General features: G+C 38.8%; 1 protein-coding gene across 1 annotated transcript; it reads left to right on the top strand.

The window, feature by feature from the left end:
- Positions 1-5440: 5440 nt before the first annotated feature.
- Positions 5441-16704, top strand: ABCE1 (ATP-binding cassette, sub-family E (OABP), member 1). The gene is made up of 17 exons (XM_010138456.1): positions 5441-5604; positions 5921-6006; positions 6553-6650; positions 7044-7161; positions 9046-9183; positions 9348-9417; positions 10533-10629; positions 11667-11756; positions 12337-12458; positions 13116-13337; positions 13817-13876; positions 13960-14018; positions 14201-14311; positions 14421-14563; positions 14654-14776; positions 15828-15939; positions 16169-16704. Exons 1-17 carry the CDS (start codon positions 5502-5504, stop codon positions 16214-16216), a joined length of 1800 nt encoding a protein of 599 aa, XP_010136758.1. The 5' UTR covers positions 5441-5501; the 3' UTR covers positions 16217-16704.
- The last annotated feature ends 1995 nt before the right edge of the window (positions 16705-18699 follow it).

The following is an 18699-nucleotide window of genomic DNA, read 5'->3' as shown; positions in this document are numbered from 1 at the left end:
CGTCGAGTGGTCCTGCAGTCTTTGCCCACCCGCGGCTCAAGGGGAGCCGGGCCGCAGGCTCTGTTGAATCGGGGGTTCGCTCCCGGCGTGAGGACGGTCCGCGTGGAAAGATCGGCCCGTGTGGGAGGGGAGGGGAGGGGAGGGCGCCCCTTCCCTGGGCAGCACTGCCCGCACATGCCGCTCGTTGCCTCTGGCCGGTTGCACGTCATCTTCCAGTGCTTGGCGCTTTGTCAGCCGTCCTGGGCCGTGCAGCAGCAGCAGCGGCGTGAAGAGAAAACTGCTGCTGTCTTCTGTCGCAGGAATCGCTGTCGTGTGGAGACCCTGCACTGCATTTCGCGTTGTGGTGTCCAGGGAGCGGAAAAGCCGGTATTTTTTTCTGCTGTGAACGCAGGGGACCTCCTCCGCTGGAGGGAAGAGCATGCTTTGCCTTATTTTGAGGGAATATCCATGTGCGTGCTTCTGTGGGGAGGAGATCAGGACTTCTTGGAGGTTTGATAAGGTCACAGAGTAAGGCTGCTTTTTAGAAGGCATGTTTAAAAACCAGCAGGGCTTTTCTCTAGGACCATGGTAGTGTTTCCTCTCTGGAATGCCCTTAGTTATTTCACCTGCAAGCTTCTGTGGCAGTTTTCAAGTTCTAATTTAAGTTTCTCTGCTATGTTTTCCTAAATTCTCGTCCTAAGCAAGTGGTTGTGAAATAATTCTGTAGTTTTCTTGTGGTAGGTTACTAATCTATGGGTAGATTCCCATGCTTTTTACTTTGTGTTCAAAGGAAATATTAAAGATTGAGTGATAATTAGTGCTGTTCAGCACCAGCTAAACACACCCACTCCTTATGCTGCGTCAGTACATTTGACCATATGCTTTTCATGTTAACATTATAGTTATTTTCATATTCATGTCATGCCTTATGAGTAATATGACTTAAGTACAGTAGGGAGATTTGGGGCTTGTTTAAACTTATTTTTGTACTGTCTCAGTTTTTAAAACAAATGTCAAAACCTTAAGTACAGACTAGTTTTTAATTCACAGTACATTTTATTTGTACTTGTAGCATTGTCTGTTAGTTCTACATTGACACTTATAAATGTCTATGTGATCTCCCATATGCTCTTTGAAAGTCTGTGTTTTTTCTTTCAAATTTTCTCTGAGTATTCTGGTTCTTAACTTTCTTGTTATGGACTGACTGTATGTAGTCCATTAGCAATGGATCAAGAGATAATTCTTGAGATCATTCTACAGAGAAAGTGCAAATGCTGCTCATTCTCACTTCTTTCCACAGCATTTATCTTTGAGGTCTGATGCAAGGGAATTTAATAAAACCTTAACGGTTTTTCCGCAAAGTAACTGAAGTGCGGCTCAATTCTGAACACAGATCTCGCCTTCATGCCATTTAATGGAATTGTCTCTGGTTATGCTTCAGTCTTCATTTATTTTTTTTTAATACTTCTTTGTTTAGGTCTGAATAATTCAATGCAATTAGCGATCTGTCTTGGTCATAATTGACCTGATGTGGTAAACTCTAATATAACTCTAATGCCTGTGAAATAAATAAATACTGGTATTTCATAATGCAAGTACATTACATTTATTCTACAGGTTGTACGTTACTGTTGCTTTTTTGTCACAGATGGCAAGGTCTGCTTACCTGCTCTTTCATTCCTTTTTTTTTTTTGTTATTTCTTCTGGTGTGTAAGAGAGAGCAGCTGTGTCACAGAGCCTAAGAAGGATGACTTAAAATGCTTGTGATAACGTTTTGTGTCTTATTTGTAGATATGCCTTAGTGTTTGTATTAAGTGTCATAATTGGACTTAATGGACAGGTTTTGGCTTCAATAAATTATATTCTCAAGGTCTTTAGAACTTTTTTTTCCTAGCAGTTGTGATTATTTCCCTCATTCTTTCCCCTGTGTCATCAGTCCATCAGAATTCACTCGTTCAAAATAATCCTTTACTCTCTACTTAGCAGCAAATTAATATTCTTGCACTTTGTTTTTGTTCTGTTTTTCTTTGTTTGGAGAGCAGAAATACAGCCACGAATTCAAATGCTTCTGAATACCAATTTCTCCTGCCCTTAAACTGCTGACTGTACTTTAACAATTACTGGTATGCTGTATTGTAGCGTACGGGTATGGTATGAGCTGCTGGCCTGCCTTCAGTGTATGGAGAGCTCTGCTGTCTGCACCCTGAAATCAGACAATCCCATGCTCTATGTGAAGTTAAATGCCACCAAACTAAATATGCATGTAAATAAGTAACTTGAGTTCAGTCTGGACAATATTCTTCAATTTGGTCTAGACTGCCAGTTCTAAGTAGAAATTATTTTCTCTTCTGGACAATTGTCATCATAGATTTAAGGACAGACCTGGAAATATTGCAGAAGTGACACAAGTCGCGAATGTTTTTTACCGAAAATGGTTTAAGACCACTGCAGAGTTTTGGATAAACTGATGCTTCCATCATGTAGATGGGAGCAGGGAGACATGACTGTACATCTCCATGCCACTTCCTGAGTTCTGTTCCCCTCACCAAGTACTTTGGAAATGCTTGGTGTATTTACTTCTGTGACCCCTTCAAAAAACCCTTAGCCACAGATGGGCATTTTCCCATATAAGTAAGGTAGAAGAAAGAAATAAAGAATCTTAGGCTGTTTTATTACTTACCAACCACGGTCTCATTCAAGCAATGGGTAATAGTGTAAACTTGAATCTGATTATCCCACCAGCGCTGGGTGGAAACTGTTTGAAGCCATATTTGACCCAGTCTTTTAGAGCAACCTCCACCCCACACTCCTGCTCTAGTGCTTTAAGCCCAACACCAAACTGGAAGGATGGGTAGCTGAGGAGAGAGTTTGCCTGGTCAGCTCTTGGTGCTGCTCAGGCGGTAACCCCGACCGGAGGATTGGGAGGTTGGACAGGGGAGGCAAGCTCCTGAGGTGCAGCAGCGTTTCCTTGTAGAGCTTGCTTTTGTAACCCACAGAAATAGTTTGCATGCTAGTTAGCTAAAATAACTAGCAGGGAAGGGAAGGCCCTGCCTGCAAGATAGACAGTGTGGTCTGTCTGCTCTGGGTACTCAGCCACAACAGGCATTGTTGGAGAAAGGACTTACCCAGACTGGGCACTTCCCTTGGGAAACCAGAGAGGGTGAGTGATTCACCCCTGAATACTCTGTGCACTGCACTCTACAGGACTGTTACAAAAAGTACTGGGTTATATTCCCAAGGAATGTATCTGTATTTGAAGCACTGACAAAATCCAGTATCTGTCTCCTAGAAAACTACCCTGACTCAAATATCCTTTTAGTTTTTAAAAATAAGACTTCCAGTTTCTTGTTTTCTTATGTAAGAAAAATGTATTAAATGGAGAATTGCAAATCCATTGTTGTGTGCCTATTGGTCTATGGATGTTCAGCGCTATGTTGTCAGTCTGGTCTGAGGATACAGAACTGTAAAATCACTTTTAAATTATTTTTTAAATTCAGTCATTTCCGACTATGTTATTAAGACTTTTTGGCTTTGGAAATGTCAAAAGAGTAAAGAAAAAATTTGAAATCTTAAAATAGAAGCTGCCACAGTAAGGTTGTCAGCATGACTAATAATTACATTTATACATCTGATGAAGAATATCTTCAGACATTAATTTAAGATAGTTTGGAAATTGAGAAAAAGAAATAAGACTGCTACTGTTAAAAGGAACCATTTAAAATATTCATAACTATGGTAATAATGGATTTAAAGATACAATAGCATCTTCATTTCTGAACTTGGCTCCCTGTTAGATGCCAGTCTCTTTTCTTTCATATTACAGTAGTATCTGTAGGATTCCTTCCAACTAAAGTTCACAGGTGGAAAGGATGGATTTTAACATGATAAATGTGCCATATACCTATTTTATTCTTGCTTCTTTCAGGAGATTGAGTCACAACCTTTCTTCGTATAATACTCATATGTGGTAAATAGTCTCTAAACCACTGCAGGCTACTTTAGTTTGGTGGAGCAAAGATGAACAGGACATCCAACAGAAAATACTTTCTTTAATCAGAAATGTGAGAATCCTTTTCTTGGAGTTAAACGCACGTGCAGACTGTGCGGGAACCTGAAGTATTTCCAGACTCTTCCCAGTTATGTCCTTGCACTACTGATCCATACTGCATTGAATCGAAATGATTTTGAATTGGTGTCATCTGTAGGGCTGCCATCACTTTATTTAGTGCTGTTGAACTGGAAATGCTTAGTAATTTATTTATGGTCTTTCTTTAGCCCTAAATGAAAAAAAAAAAGTCTATTTGTTATCTGTAATACCACATAAACTTCCAAGAGTCTGCTAATTCAGTTGTCTGTGTTGTTCTGGAGCAGGAGTGAGTGGAGGAAGTTGTCTTTAGGTGTGTGTTGCTCACTGGAAGACAGTCATTATTATTGTTATTCTCAGTACTATGTGTGAGTACAGTAAAGGAAATATAAAGGCACTTTAAAACACACTCCACCTTTTTTTATTTACCAAGAGTTAAATTTAAAATTCTTGGTCCTTCCCTGCTTTCTGCTGCAATTGTTAAGCTAAATGCCTGGTATGATACAGAGCTTGTCAGTATGCACTACAAATATCTATGAAGGGAAGAGACAGTTATATAGAGGAACACAAGTAGTAATTTCGTTTTTTCAAGTGCTTTTATTTGTGATTTCAGGAATGTTTCACTGTCAAGTACTCCAAGACTTTTCTTATTAAAAAATAAAGTAATTTTATAAAGAATCTTGCTTAGTTTTTATTGGAATATATTATAGTCATTGATACACTTTAGGAAATGCAGAATGTAAGTGCAATTGTTCAAATACTGGTGGAACTCAAGGTAAAAGAATCAAACATCATCGTGTATGTCTCTTTTGACTTTCATTGTCCGGATTACTTTTCTATACGCAACTACAAATTTTTCCTTTGAAGACTGGTTTAAATTTTACAGTATTTTAATCACTTACTATAAAATATTGGCATACAGTTTGCAAAACTAAGATTATAATCAGATTCTTGGAGTAATAGTTGTAGTCACAATTTTACTTTACCAGACACTGTATCATGAGAAAGATTATTTTACACAAGGCAGCTTGTGAAACTCAAATTTGCAGCAGCGTATATTATTCTGTTCCTACTATGACGTGCGTTTCTTGGTAACAAATACATTCTTAGGTATAATCAGTTTTATTTTACAGTGGAGAAACAGTAAGGGAATGGAAAGTTGATGTTGAAGAGTTGTGCAGTTATTTACGTACATCAGTACCCTTACTACTTGTATCTGAGACTTTGCCCTGCTTGCCATCTTGCTTAAAAGAGAAAAAAAATAATTTTGCTTTCTTCATCTCTGAACTCTGCTAGTAATAACTTCAGATATGTATGTTCTTCTCTGTGTTGTCAGTAATTATGTTCTCTTTTGGAATTTTTTTTTTCCCTTTAAGTTCTGGAAGACATCCACTACTCCTCATAGTTGGTGTATGTGTTTAACCCTAAATTGTGCATTATGGCGGACAAATTAACAAGAATTGCTATTGTCAACCATGACAAGTGTAAGCCAAAGAAATGCCGTCAAGAATGCAAGAAGAGTTGTCCTGTGGTTCGAATGGGTAAGAGCTGTGATTTAGCAAAGTATTTAAGCAATTGGAGACGTTTTAAATAATCTTCCACTGGAAGGAACTAGTTATTAATAATTGCTAGTTTTTTGGTTATCATTCATGCTTCGTTTCATAAAGCCTTTAGAAGTATCACTGAAAGCATGAATAATTAATTCATAGTAATAATGCCACTTTTCAGGTCTTTGGATGATCTGAAGCTTTAGTGAACGTTAATCAGTTCCATGTTCCTCTGTGGAATTTAGTAGTACTGGTGAGAATTCTGATTCATCAGAAACATTCTTGTGTTAATCTTACTCTTTTTCACCAGGAAAACTTTGCATAGAAGTCACATCCCAGAGCAAATTAGCATGGATCTCAGAAACGCTTTGCATTGGTTGTGGTATTTGCATCAAGGTAAAAGTTAGGCTGCTTTATTTAAAGTGATAAAATTTCCTTCTTATGCATTTTTATTGAGTAATGCGTAGTGTAACTTCAAAAAGCCGTTTTGCGTTGGTGAATAATCAGACCTTCTTGACCATTATTGTTTATTGAAAGTGAAGTACTGTGTCAGTTTACTGAACTGGTTGAATTGCAGGGTGTGGGTTGTAAGTTTTTGTTTGTGGCTTTGGGTTTTTTGTTTATTTGTTTGGGATGGTTGGTTGGTTTGTGGCTATAGACACCTGGCACTAGAACTGTGGTTTTGTAAAAGAGCTGGGGAATATTTGCAGTCTGCCTTATTCGTATTGCGGACTGTGACAGTCTGAATTGCTAGCTGTTTAATTTGAAAAATGTGGTATAGAACTTCTTCAGAAAGTTGAGTATGTAAACGAAAGTGCAGTAATTTGGTAGAAGTTGTTTTGAAAGTGTTTAAATACGCAACTAGGTGCAGCACAGGACACAGCATTTTGTTAATAAATGGTTTATGTGCACCAGTCATCTATAAATTTATTTCAATTACAGAAATGTCCTTTTGGAGCCTTGTCAATTGTTAACTTACCTAGCAACCTGGAGAAAGAAACAACACATAGATATTGTGCCAATGCCTTCAAACTTCACAGGTATTTTGTTTTTCGAATCAATGCCAAAGAGACAAAAAGAATCAAGTTTTTGATAGTCTAAACATAGTGCACATCAAGGTGTTCTTGGTTATTACCTCAGTAGCTTCTTTTTTGAATGTTGATTATGTTTTACTTATGAAAAAGTAGTATAATGAATTAAAATTTTAGTGCTCAAATTACAGAGCTCCTGTTTAAAGAAGAGTGCTCTTAAATCTTCCTTATGATCTTCTCTTTTTAAGGAATATTGGTTTAATTTGAATTCTATACGGCAATTTAACAAAGTCGGCTGAAATAATCACAAAGTCTGAAAACAAGTTATAACATTTACTTTACCTTCAAATGTTGGTGTCTGATGGTATTAATATAATCCAAAGCTGTCGATGTTGTGTGCAGGTTGCCTATCCCTCGTCCAGGTGAAGTGCTGGGATTGGTTGGAACCAATGGTATTGGGAAATCAACTGCCTTGAAAATTTTAGCAGGAAAACAGAAGCCAAATCTTGGAAAATACGATGTATGTATCAGTAATAAAATAGAGTTGGCGTTATAGATAGCTGTGGTTACATGCTTCCACTCAATTTTCCTATCTGTGAACAGGACGGAATTTACAAGGACATAGGCACTTTCCCTATTAACAGCCAGTGACCTGCTCCACACAGAAACAATAGTAGAAGGATGTTAATTACGGCTTTTGTGCAGATTGTGTGTATCTTTCAAGAAAGATAAGGATACTGATTTTAATTCAAACTCGCTAAAGATAGATATCACAAGTATGTTTCTGTCTTTAAGTCACACTTAAGGGTTTTTTTTTAATACTGATCTTTAATTTTAAAATGTCAGCTTTTTTTCGCTGTGCAATTTACCTGTTCCCTATGAAGGGATTTAGGTAGCTCAAGTTGTAGAGTTTCTTCTAAGTTCAACACTGGTTTTATCTGAACAGCTATAGTGTCTGTGAGCACTTACCATGTATCCTTGGGATCTCTTAGGCTTTTTTTCTTTGATTCTTTTGAAGATGATCTCTTATAAAATAGGTTGTTAGCGTAAGTTGTTGTTGAAGCTATTTCCCACTGTAATTCTGAGTTCTGAAAATCCACAGTTCCTTCATGTTGCTAGATACTTAGAAATTTTAATAGCATTTTTTGAGACCCAAACATAGAACAACTTGTAAACGGCAGGTCTTCATGGGAGATCATAATCCACATCCCTGTATATTTACACTAAGTCAAATTGTGCAGACGGGAAGCAAAATAACTTACAGGGGTTTGTTTACCTAGCACTGCTCCCAAGAGTGAGTATTATTAGATAAGACATAAATACAGTAACTATTGCGACTCTTACCAGACAGTATTTCAATTATCACCTTCTGACAGTTGAATTCTGATGCTCACTTTTGTCCTTCAAGAAGGACTTGTAGGAACAAGAGTGTTCAAACTTTCTTCGTCAGCTTCTTTACCTGAAAGAATAACATTTTAATAAATTACTCACTTCATGGCTGCCACTTCAAACTGCAAAGAAAAATATCATTTCCCAGCTACATTTTCCATTATTTTTCAAGTTTGGTTTATATTATTTTGTGGACGTCTTGTTTCAGAAATTGCAGAAATAGCAAAACTTTTTGACTTTCTGAATGTGTACTTGATTGAATGACCGTGCTTCCAAAATCAGACTTCCTGTGAAGAGCCAAATCATTATGACCACAGAAACACATGGTATGAACTGAATCTGCCATGTTGCTTCTGCTCCAGAACTTATGAAACATTTCCTCCATGTAATTGCTTGGTTTGGAAATAAGGCTGTGTCGCTCTGTTTCCATACCATTCACCTTCAAAAAATAATCAATTCAGCACCATTCAGAGCAGTGCCCTGTGTAAAACAAAACTGTGCAAGTTGACAAGTTGGGACTTTTTTTATGTGGTTGCTCTGAGCAGTTCCTTCGTTCTTTATTTTGTCGTTTTTCCTTTGTCTTCTCCTTCTGTTTTCTTGGGAATGTTTGCTAGAAGCAGAGAAAATAACTGAAATCAGCCCAACCCTTTTCCTTTGGATTAGCTGGATCAGGTAGCCAGTAAGTGCAGTTACACTAATCCATACTATCATTTCCCCCGTGAAGTAGTTTTATTCGTAGCTTCTTAACAGTCTATGGATGATTTTGGATATCCTAGGTGCAAATTTAAAATGTTTTTTGTTGAACTTCTGCCCTCCATTTTGCAATTCTATAATTTTGGGTTTTTTTTTTTTTAATAGAAACAGACACAACATGAGTTTGGTAACTAGCTTTCATCCAGGCTTTTTAAAAATCTTGCAAGTATATTCTGTTTGCTGACCAGAAGGTTAAAAGTAGATATTTTTAATGATGTTTTTAGAATGGCATAAGTAAACACAGGCTTTAATTTTGTCACAGGATCCACCTGACTGGCAAGAAATTTTGACTTATTTCCGAGGGTCTGAATTGCAAAATTATTTTACCAAGATCCTGGAAGATGACCTGAAGGCTATCATAAAACCTCAGTATGTGGACCAGATCCCTAAAGCTGCAAAGGTGAGAAATTTCATGAGCTATCAGAAAGCTGGGAGCTTCTCCTGTAGTACTTCTCTTGTGTTTAAAGGTTTTATTTAACAGCATAATTCAATGCCAAATATCCACTACTGTCTGAAATTCTTAATGTTGAAATAATGTGGGGTTTTTTATTATTTATCGCACAGGGAACAGTGGGATCAATTCTGGATAGGAAGGATGAAACCAAGACACAAACCGTTGTATGTCAGCAGCTTGGTAAGTAGTTTTGTAAAGTCAAACCTCAAAGCATTTGAGAAATTCGTACTTCCTGAAAAAACAAAATTACTACTAAAGGGATAGTAGATGTAAATTACACCAATTAAAAAGAGAGAGAAAAAAAGGAAAGATGCTTTAGTTTAAAGCCATGGGCTTGCTGTCAGCGTAGATGGACCGATGCAGATACTACTTTCTAGTGGCAAACTAATTGATACATGCCAGTTAACAGCATCTAACACAGTTTCTGTTCCACAGTGGAAAGAATTTATTTTTAAATCTGGAAAAATTCCAGTTGCCATCTGCTGCTCTTGCTTTCTTACAATCTGGCAAAATCTTAGCAGCATCTCCTGTGAGAACCATTGCATATAGAAAATGTTACCCAAGTACAAAACCCTTTTTTTTTTCTTTCCTTAAATAAAAGCTGTGTGTAGCTAATTGTAGTGGGAGTGGTACTGACTTCTGCGAGCAGTGCAGTTAGTAAGAAAAACCTCTGCATAGTCCAGCCCTGCTTTTTTTTAATAGGTGTTTTCAATTCAGTTGTTACTAAATTTAGGTGTTAAAATTGAGGTGATGCTAAATTAACTACAGGGTTCTTTTTGGTAGATCCAGGTGGTAAAGGGGGGGGCTGCATTGAGCAGCGAAGAGGGTCCTGCTTAACTTACTAGTGAAAGTATGTTTGTGAAATGTAAATTCTTATGAGAAAATAACTGGCTTTGCCCATTTGCTGTAACATTTGGGGGGCTTGATTTTCCTGAAAATCAGAACTGTTCCACCAGCTCTAACAAGAAGCGCTTTTAAAACTGGTATAGTTTGTTTTTACAAACAAACAAAAAAAAATCTTTACCAAATATATGGTGGAAAAACAAATAGAAATGTAATCCTTCTGCCTGATAAGAAGCAGCCATGCAAATTAATTGGCTAATGCAGCGGGGAAGCTGTAACTTGCTGAGACTTACAAATAGCATTATGATACTTCTATATCGACTGAACACTTAGTTCTCTTCTGTTTTTTTCCTCTGTGGAGGACGTCTGCTGTGATCATACGTGTGTAGGTCATAAAAATATGAACTGTGGTGTTGGTTGTAACCTGTCTAAAAGAAACCACTTATTTGCAGACTTAACTCATCTGAAAGAAAGAAATGTTGAGGACCTTTCTGGAGGAGAACTTCAGAGATTTGCTTGTGCAGTTGTCTGCATTCAGAAGGCTGACATGTATGTTTTATTTACTTCGGTTACACATTGCTTCTAATAATCTGTCTCAGAATATTGTTCTTTAATTTACATTCATTGTAAGAAATAATACTTCTGTTTGCAATATTTAAACAAAAGGATTTTAAAAAAAATTTGGTTTTACCAACTCAGCAGCCAAGATCCGTATTTACTCCATGTGTAATCTCTGAGTTTTTTACACTTTAGTTCATCTTACTGGAAATAGCTCATTTCAGAGGCCAGTGTTAAATTTCAGTGTTGCAGCTTCATAACCTTCCCCATATCCCACATGAATGTGTCCTGTTTGACATCGTACCTCATTTAGCCAGTGGACAGATCCTTCCCCACCTTTGGGGACTCAAGTCTCTCCTCTCCTGTCTTGCAACCAGGAAATTACTGTCTAGTCGGCGCTGTTTCCTGACTCCTTGGGACCAAGAAAGCAGCATCAGAAGAGTTATGGGGTTTTGGGTTTTCTTTTATTTTGTTTTGATTTTTGTTGGTTGTGTTGTGGGGGGGGGGTTGTTGGGTTGAGTCTGGGGGGGGGTTTCTTGTTTGGGTTTGGTTTTTTTTTTTTCTCTTTCGTTTTTTGTGTTTTTTGGGTGTGTTGGGGGGGGGGGGTTTGTTGGGTTGAGTCTGGGGTGGGGTTTCTTGTTTGGGTTTGGTTTTTCTTTTTTCTCTTTCGGAAGATTTTATCTTCCAGTCTCCTCAAGTAGATTTGCACTTCTTGGTTCATGTTAAATTTAAGCTGAAACAGAACTGAGTGCATGGGATTCCAAACTGATTGCTGATTTCTCGTAACATTTGATAAGTTTGTCAGAGCTTTTGGCAAAGTAATACTTAACTCAAAACATTTAACAATTTCACGTGACAATCATCAGAGGTTCAAGGCAGGTGTCAGTACATAATTCTCATTTTTTGTCTCAACAGAAATAATGATAATTTCTTATTTCTGTGTATTTAATGGTTGAAGTATTAGTATTAGGCTTGACTGCGTAGAAGGCTCACGTTCACTAAGACTTCATTCTTTCTTTTGGGTCTAGCTTCATGTTTGATGAACCTTCTAGCTACCTAGATGTCAAGCAGCGCTTGAAGGCTGCCATTACTATTCGATCCCTAATAAACCCCGACAGGTAAATACAAACTTTAAATGTTTTGCTAGACGGTTATAATAGGTGTCTGTTTACAGGGGGAAGAAACATCCAGTCCATCTCCCTAGAGGTGCTGACTTCTCAGAATGGTACACGAATAGATGTTTAAAACAGCTAGTCAGTAATATTTCATTGTTTTGCATTTTGGAAACTTACTTCCTATAGTTTCTGTACCATTTCAGCACTGGGGTAAATTTTGTAATCAGGATGTGAAAGTACAGGTGGTTATTTTTCACCTGAATATTGCTGTTCCATCCCCTTCTCACAAAGATTTTCTTTTTTTTTCCTTAAAATATGCTAAGTATGCTAAATATGCTAAGCTTTTGCTAGAGTCACTCAATATCTTTCCACTTCCTGTACATAAAGAAGCTGCCAGTTTACACTGAAGATGGACTTCCAACTTGTCATTCATTATGCCTGTTTATTGGACAGAAACCATATTAAGAAACCATATTAAATGAAAATCATGTTGATCGCTTTTGCTTATGCAAGACTAGAATGAGAAAAAGAAAAGATGTTTTGTATTGAAGTATAAAAGCATCTCTCTGGCTCTATTTTTCAGGTACATTATTGTTGTAGAGCATGATCTAAGTGTGTTAGATTATCTCTCTGACTTTATCTGCTGCCTGTATGGTGTGCCAAGTGCTTACGGTGTTGTTACTATGCCTTTCAGCGTAAGAGAAGGTAACTCTTGCCATATTTCTCTTTTTAAACATACAAAAAACATTCTATGGAAGAAAAAACAGGTACCACAATGCTAGTTGTCTGTTACATGAACATGTCTTCTTCCTGCTGTAGTTCCGTAACTAGAAAACTACCAGTTTATTTTGTGTTTTAATTTCCGTTTTATGTGATCCTAAATTTATAACTCACCCCAAAAGTCTTAATAACGAAATGCCCTTTGTCTCTTGCTATGGACGTGATTTTGATACTTGCAGGTGGTTTGTAAACACTGGAGTTACACAAAAGACCCTATAAATAGTAGAGAAAGGGCAGGAGACATTTGGCACAGTACAGAGGTATGTAGTGTTCAGCTGAATCGACCACACTTGTAGCACTGAGACTCAGTTTTTGTGAGAATGGGTCCAACAGCAGTAGTTCAAACTCTCCACACATCACTAATAGGAGCTTTTCAGGAAGAGCTTCTATAGCCTTTCAGTAATTTTAGTAAGAGTTTTCTTCATTCAATTTGCATAATTTCCACACTTTCAAATAGAAGGTTTTGTTGCCTTTTTTAACACATCATTTCAAAATCTTGGAATTTACAGCCAAGAATTGAAATTGATCTTGTCTTGCTTAGCTGTAGACTTTTTTTAATGATCTTTTTTTCTCCCTTCATAGGCATAAACATTTTCTTAGATGGCTACGTTCCCACAGAAAATCTAAGGTTTCGAGACGCATCTCTGGTATTTAAAGTGGCTGAGACAGCTAATGAAGAAGAGGTTAAAAAGATGTGTATGTACAAATATCCAGGAATGAAAAAAAAGATGGGAGAATTTGAACTCTCCATAGTAGCTGGAGAATTCACTGATTCTGAAATCATGGTGATGTTAGGGGAAAACGGTAAGTGTGATTCTTGTTGGAAATGGCTTCTACAGCTCTAAAATAGACTCTTAAAGCCCTTTTTCAGTCTGGGAGCCAGTCTTCAAAACGGAGTCAGGTTGAACTGCTTGTTTCCTAGTGAAGACGTCACGTTGTCAGCCTGCTCTCTGAATAGGGGGCACTGGAATGTTAGTGCTGCCATCGAGTTTGTCTGTCACCCCATTTTAAGGACTTGGACTGGCAGGATGGTGATTGACCATGGTGAGCTTAGCCGCAAGTCTAGACTATTGTAGCTGTAGATGTCTCTTTCATTTGAAAAAGCAAGTAACAGCAAGTGCTGCTTCCTGGAAGTGAACAGAGGAATTCGCAAAGCAGTCTGATCTTAAAATGTATTCCTTATTGTTGTCTTTTTTTTCTTTTTTTTTGTATTGGTGACTAACTGTTAGAAGCCTGAATTACTAAAAAGTCTGAAATAATATGTAATTTGTATTTTATTTTAGGAACTGGCAAAACTACATTTATCCGGATGCTTGCAGGAAGACTTACACCCGATGAAGGAGGTAGTGCTTAACACCTTAGTTGAAACCTGTTTTGAAAGTACTGAAAGACTCTTGTTTTCATTATAAATTTTATCTTTTTATAGGTGAGGTCCCGGTTCTAAATGTCAGCTACAAACCGCAGAAGATCAGTCCTAAATCTACAGTACGTTTAAGCCTTATTTATTAATAAATACTTGTTAAGTATTGTGTTTGCTACAAAAATCTTTTTAGTACACGGATAGAATTTCTTTATTCCCAGAACAAATTCTCTGTTAATTCTATTCCTTCTTATTTTCTTGCGGTGTGGCACATACAACTTGAGTGGCAGCATTTTTCTTTTAATAGGGAAGTGTCCGTCAGCTGCTGCACGAGAAGATCAGAGATGCCTACACACACCCCCAGTTTGTCACTGATGTAATGAAACCTCTTCAAATAGAAAACATCATTGACCAGGAGGTATTAATTCCCTGAAACAGCATCCCGACTTCTCATCTTTAATTCTCTGCCTATACCTGAACTAACTGTGGCCTTATTTCCCACCCACCCCCACCTCGCCTCTCAACAGGTTCAAACGTTGTCTGGTGGTGAGTTGCAACGCGTTGCATTAGCTCTTTGTCTTGGTAAACCTGCAGATGTCTACCTAATTGACGAACCTTCGGCGTATTTGGACTCTGAACAACGTCTGATGGCTGCTAGAGTCATTAAACGGTAACGTACCCATCAGGGGAAAAGTCCCTGAAATTCTCCGTAGTTTTACAGTAAGTTTACATTCAGCTCTTTTTTTTCTCTCTATTTCAGTTTCATTCTCCATGCTAAAAAAACAGCTTTTGTGGTAGAACATGATTTTATCATGGCTACCTATCTCGCTGATCGCGTGATTGTTTTCGATGGTGTTCCTTCCAAGAACACACTTGCGAACAGGTAAGAGATTCATTTGGATCAGTAAACAAAAGGAGGACGAGGTAGAGACAAACTGTTTATCTGAAGCATCAACAGTAATAAGGTGAAGCATTCCAGCCTGTAGAAATTTAAGCTGCATTTAAAGAAGAGCCAAGAGTGACCTGAGGGTTCTGACTTTTGTTTTGAAGTGAGTAAAAGGAAAAGAGTTTGGCCCTCACTTAGAGGCTGCCTAGGCACAGAGTTGGGGCAGAGCTGGAGAATGTAAGCCAGCCCTCAAAAACTAGACCAGCTCCTGGCTTAAACTAACCTTACACAACTGCACACCAATTAAATTACAGTCCGGGGAGAACAAGTAAGTGGTACTGGTTGTCAGGGATGACAAAAAGGACCACTTGTAAACTATGCTTCCAAAAATAACGTCCAGTGTATGAAAAGAAAGCCGCATACTAAGGGTACCTGCATGCAAATCTTGAGAAGCGCGGGGCTTGACAGCAGCTTCCAACATGGGCACCATCTGTGAGTTTTACTCTAAGCTGTCCCTTGTCACATGTCTGGTTTTGTTCCTGTACATCATTTCATGCAAATTAGAGACGTTTTGAGGAGCAGCCTTACTAGAAACCAGGCTTTTAGAACAGCTCGGTTACCAAGAACTTCACGTGAGCCAGATGATGTAAACACGTGGGTCTAACAGTGAGTTTACAATTAGTCTCATTTTGATGATGTTCCATCTAAGAATGCGCTCGTGTGGATAAAATCATCACATAACCAGCATCATTTTCTCAGCATCAGTGTATGTTAGGATCTTTGTTAGATCTTGCTAACAATGCAAATCTGTTTCTTTTCTTGGAGTGTAAAAACTGAAGTGTGCCAGCATGGGTAGGTATGAAATAAAAAGACTGCAAAGGAGTTTGGCTCCTTGCCTGAGACAGGATTTGAGTTCCTGCTGCATCAGATACAGCTCACGCTTGTGCTACCAGACTTGAACAAGCTCAGGACCGAGATCAAAGCTGCCTGTAATCTGCATAGCACACAACTTGTGAAAATTGAGCCGGAATTTCTTCTCTTTCAACAGCCCGCAGACTCTTTTGGCTGGAATGAATAAGTTTTTATCTCAACTTGAAATCACCTTTAGAAGAGACCCCAACAATTACAGACCAAGAATAAACAAACTCAATTCAATCAAGGTAAGAGAGAAGTGCCTTTACAGTAAAGCAGCCACAACTGTTTAATATAAAGCCAGGTCTTAAAGGAAGGAATAAAACGAAGACTAACCTGGTAGGTTTGCTGTGCTGGAAAACAGCATGTGGAACGAATAGTAAGTAGAAAAGTTTAGATAAGCGTCCTTTATTTTAGCTATGTTCAAGCCTGGCCAAAGACTATTTTAAGTAACATTGACCTTTCTCTCTCCCCAAGGATGTGGAACAAAAGAAGAGTGGAAACTACTTTTTCCTGGATGACTAAATACTGAATCCGAGCATCTTTGTAACTGGCGCATATAGAAACGCATCTTGGAATCTAAACATTTGCAGATGAGAAGGCTCAATCAGGTTTTAGAACTTATCATCTTTTGGAGCTTAAAATCTCTTGCTGCGTATAACATCTGAGACCAGTAGCAGTGTAAATGCTAGTCTGAGTAAAACTGCCACTTTCTAAATTTTGGTGACACACAGCCCTATTTTCAGTGTAATGATTTCAAAATAGACCACCTTGAAATTGTGCAAGTGAGTCTCCAGATTTTTCAGATTTTAAGGGAGGTTCTCAATTCAGTATATCCTACTCGTGTACCAAGTACTGACTGCACTTCCTCATTTTAAAAATTTTTGAAGCTGTTTTGTGTGTAAGAAAGAGGGACCTGTACCAAGAATGTCAAACTACAGCATCACCACCTGTTTTAAAAAGGTTCAATCTTTCTGGGTGAGGGCTTCATAAATAAATATCCTCCTAACTTACAGCTCTTCTGTGACACAGCGCAAAAATTCTTGAATTACTAGTTTCACGTGTAAAAGCTTGCGTATGATGTTTTGCACACCATTTCTCATACTAGAGAAAGGAACACGCAAAAGATGGGAGTACAAACTACATACGACTATAAAGGAAGAGATCTACCTTCTTCTAGTCATCTGTCCCCCTGCATGTTCTCAGACCTAGTTACAGGAGAATAACCAGTTAAATAAAGTCTTTCCATCTTCTGTGACTTAAACCTGCATAGTGCAGAAAGGTTAGGGGCTCTTTTCTCCAGTTGCTTGTTCTACAGACTTGACAGTATTCTCTAGGAAGTTGGGTTTTGAGTGATAAAGGCATCTGTTTCACAAAGTACTGACACCTTCTCCGCAAAGCCCTCCTGCTGTAACGTGTCAAGCTGAAGAGAACACTCACCTAAGAGCCTGTAACAAATTGGTATCTGTATACGGCTGTGGAAGGCTGAAGGAGGGTAGGGCAGCTCATCTCTTGGCGTGGGATGTACCTTAGATTTAGGGGGGTTCTAAAAAGCTGAACAGAGAAAGGTTTCTGATGGCATGCCCACAGCAAAGCTTGCTTTGTCTCAACAAACTAACTAAAAGGGGATTTACAAATCCAAACTGGGTGTTTCAGAGACAGGTAGAGATCCCTTTGTGTTATGCTGATTATCTGAGGGAGCAGAAAACGAGCATCTTTCTCTCTCTTTGCAGAGAGCTAGTGAATGTGCTTAGGAAACCATCCTGTTCCTTGATGGAGCTCGTTTTAACACACTGGTGCTGCTTTGTAACATGCCAGAGTAGCACCATTTCTCCACTTCGTGGCCAAGAGCATCTCCATTTTGAGAAACAAACACTTTACAATAAAGCATCGTTTAGTAGATTAACATCCTACAAAACTTACTTAGTTTCAGGGATGCATATACAGCACTTCCAGCAACAAAGCTGTGGCTTGTAGAAAGGTCACCAGTTCTCTCCAGTAAGGAAAGGGAGGCTAAAGCGATCCCTTCAGACACATCAACTTTCACCTGTATCTCGTAGAAGGAAGGAAGGAAGGGCATTTTCCATGCAACAGCGGTCTGCTCTGCCTTCACTGGCATGTGAAAAATGTTCTGAGGGATGAAGGAAAACAAGGCTTTGTTATTTACATCTTCTCCCAAGTTAAAGACAGCCATGATTTGGTTTGGGGTTTAAGCCATTATGCGCGTTAGTAAGTTGGTATTTTCTAACCTTGACAGTATTGGGTGTCATGTACACTCTGCCTTGCTCTAACTGACAACAGCAGTCCATCCCTATTACACCAGCAGAGGTACCCTGTGAAGTACAGGTAATAAACACAGCCTTACCCCACCCACCAGCTCACGTTCACACAAAAACATGTGGAGGCTAAGAAGATGTTACAGTTCAGTCACACAGACGAGCAGAAATCCCTCTGGACTTGAATTCTGCTTCCTCTGTCCTGAAGAGGGCAAGGTAAAGATGTGGTTTAGCAGATACCTGAAGCTGTGTAACTCGGTTCATGGTGTGCTAAAAGATTACGTGTAGTTCCCTACAGATAAGATAGTGCAACTCGGACTAAAAGATAGTCCCCTACAGACCTGTGAGATCCACTCTAAAACCCCAGGTAAAGGGTTTTGGCCAGTTCATTTTCAAGTCTTCCAGCAAAACCAGAGAAAACCACAGTTAATCAACAGTGAAGGTGGAGGAAATACAACACCTACCCATTTCAGTCCCTAACTGTCCTGGAGCAGCAAGGCAGGGCACAGGCCCAGCTTAGATGCTTTGGGTCAATGTTTAAGGCACATTCTAACAGCAGAGCCTTACCAGTCACCACCCTGCCTGTTGCCCATTGTCCCCCAAGTGTCTGTAGAAAGCGCACTGCCTTGATCCTTGCAACCCAGCTTGTGACTGAACGATTGTTTCGGTGACTGCTGGACAGGTCCGCGCTGCTACTGGAGCTGCACTGTAGAACCACCCAGGAAAGACGAG

Source organism: Buceros rhinoceros, unplaced genomic scaffold, assembly GCF_000710305.1.
Source record: "Buceros rhinoceros silvestris isolate BGI_N320 unplaced genomic scaffold, ASM71030v1 scaffold14826, whole genome shotgun sequence".
Taxonomy (NCBI): domain Eukaryota; kingdom Metazoa; phylum Chordata; class Aves; order Bucerotiformes; family Bucerotidae; genus Buceros; species Buceros rhinoceros.
This window is presented reverse-complemented; position numbering and strand designations above follow the sequence as displayed.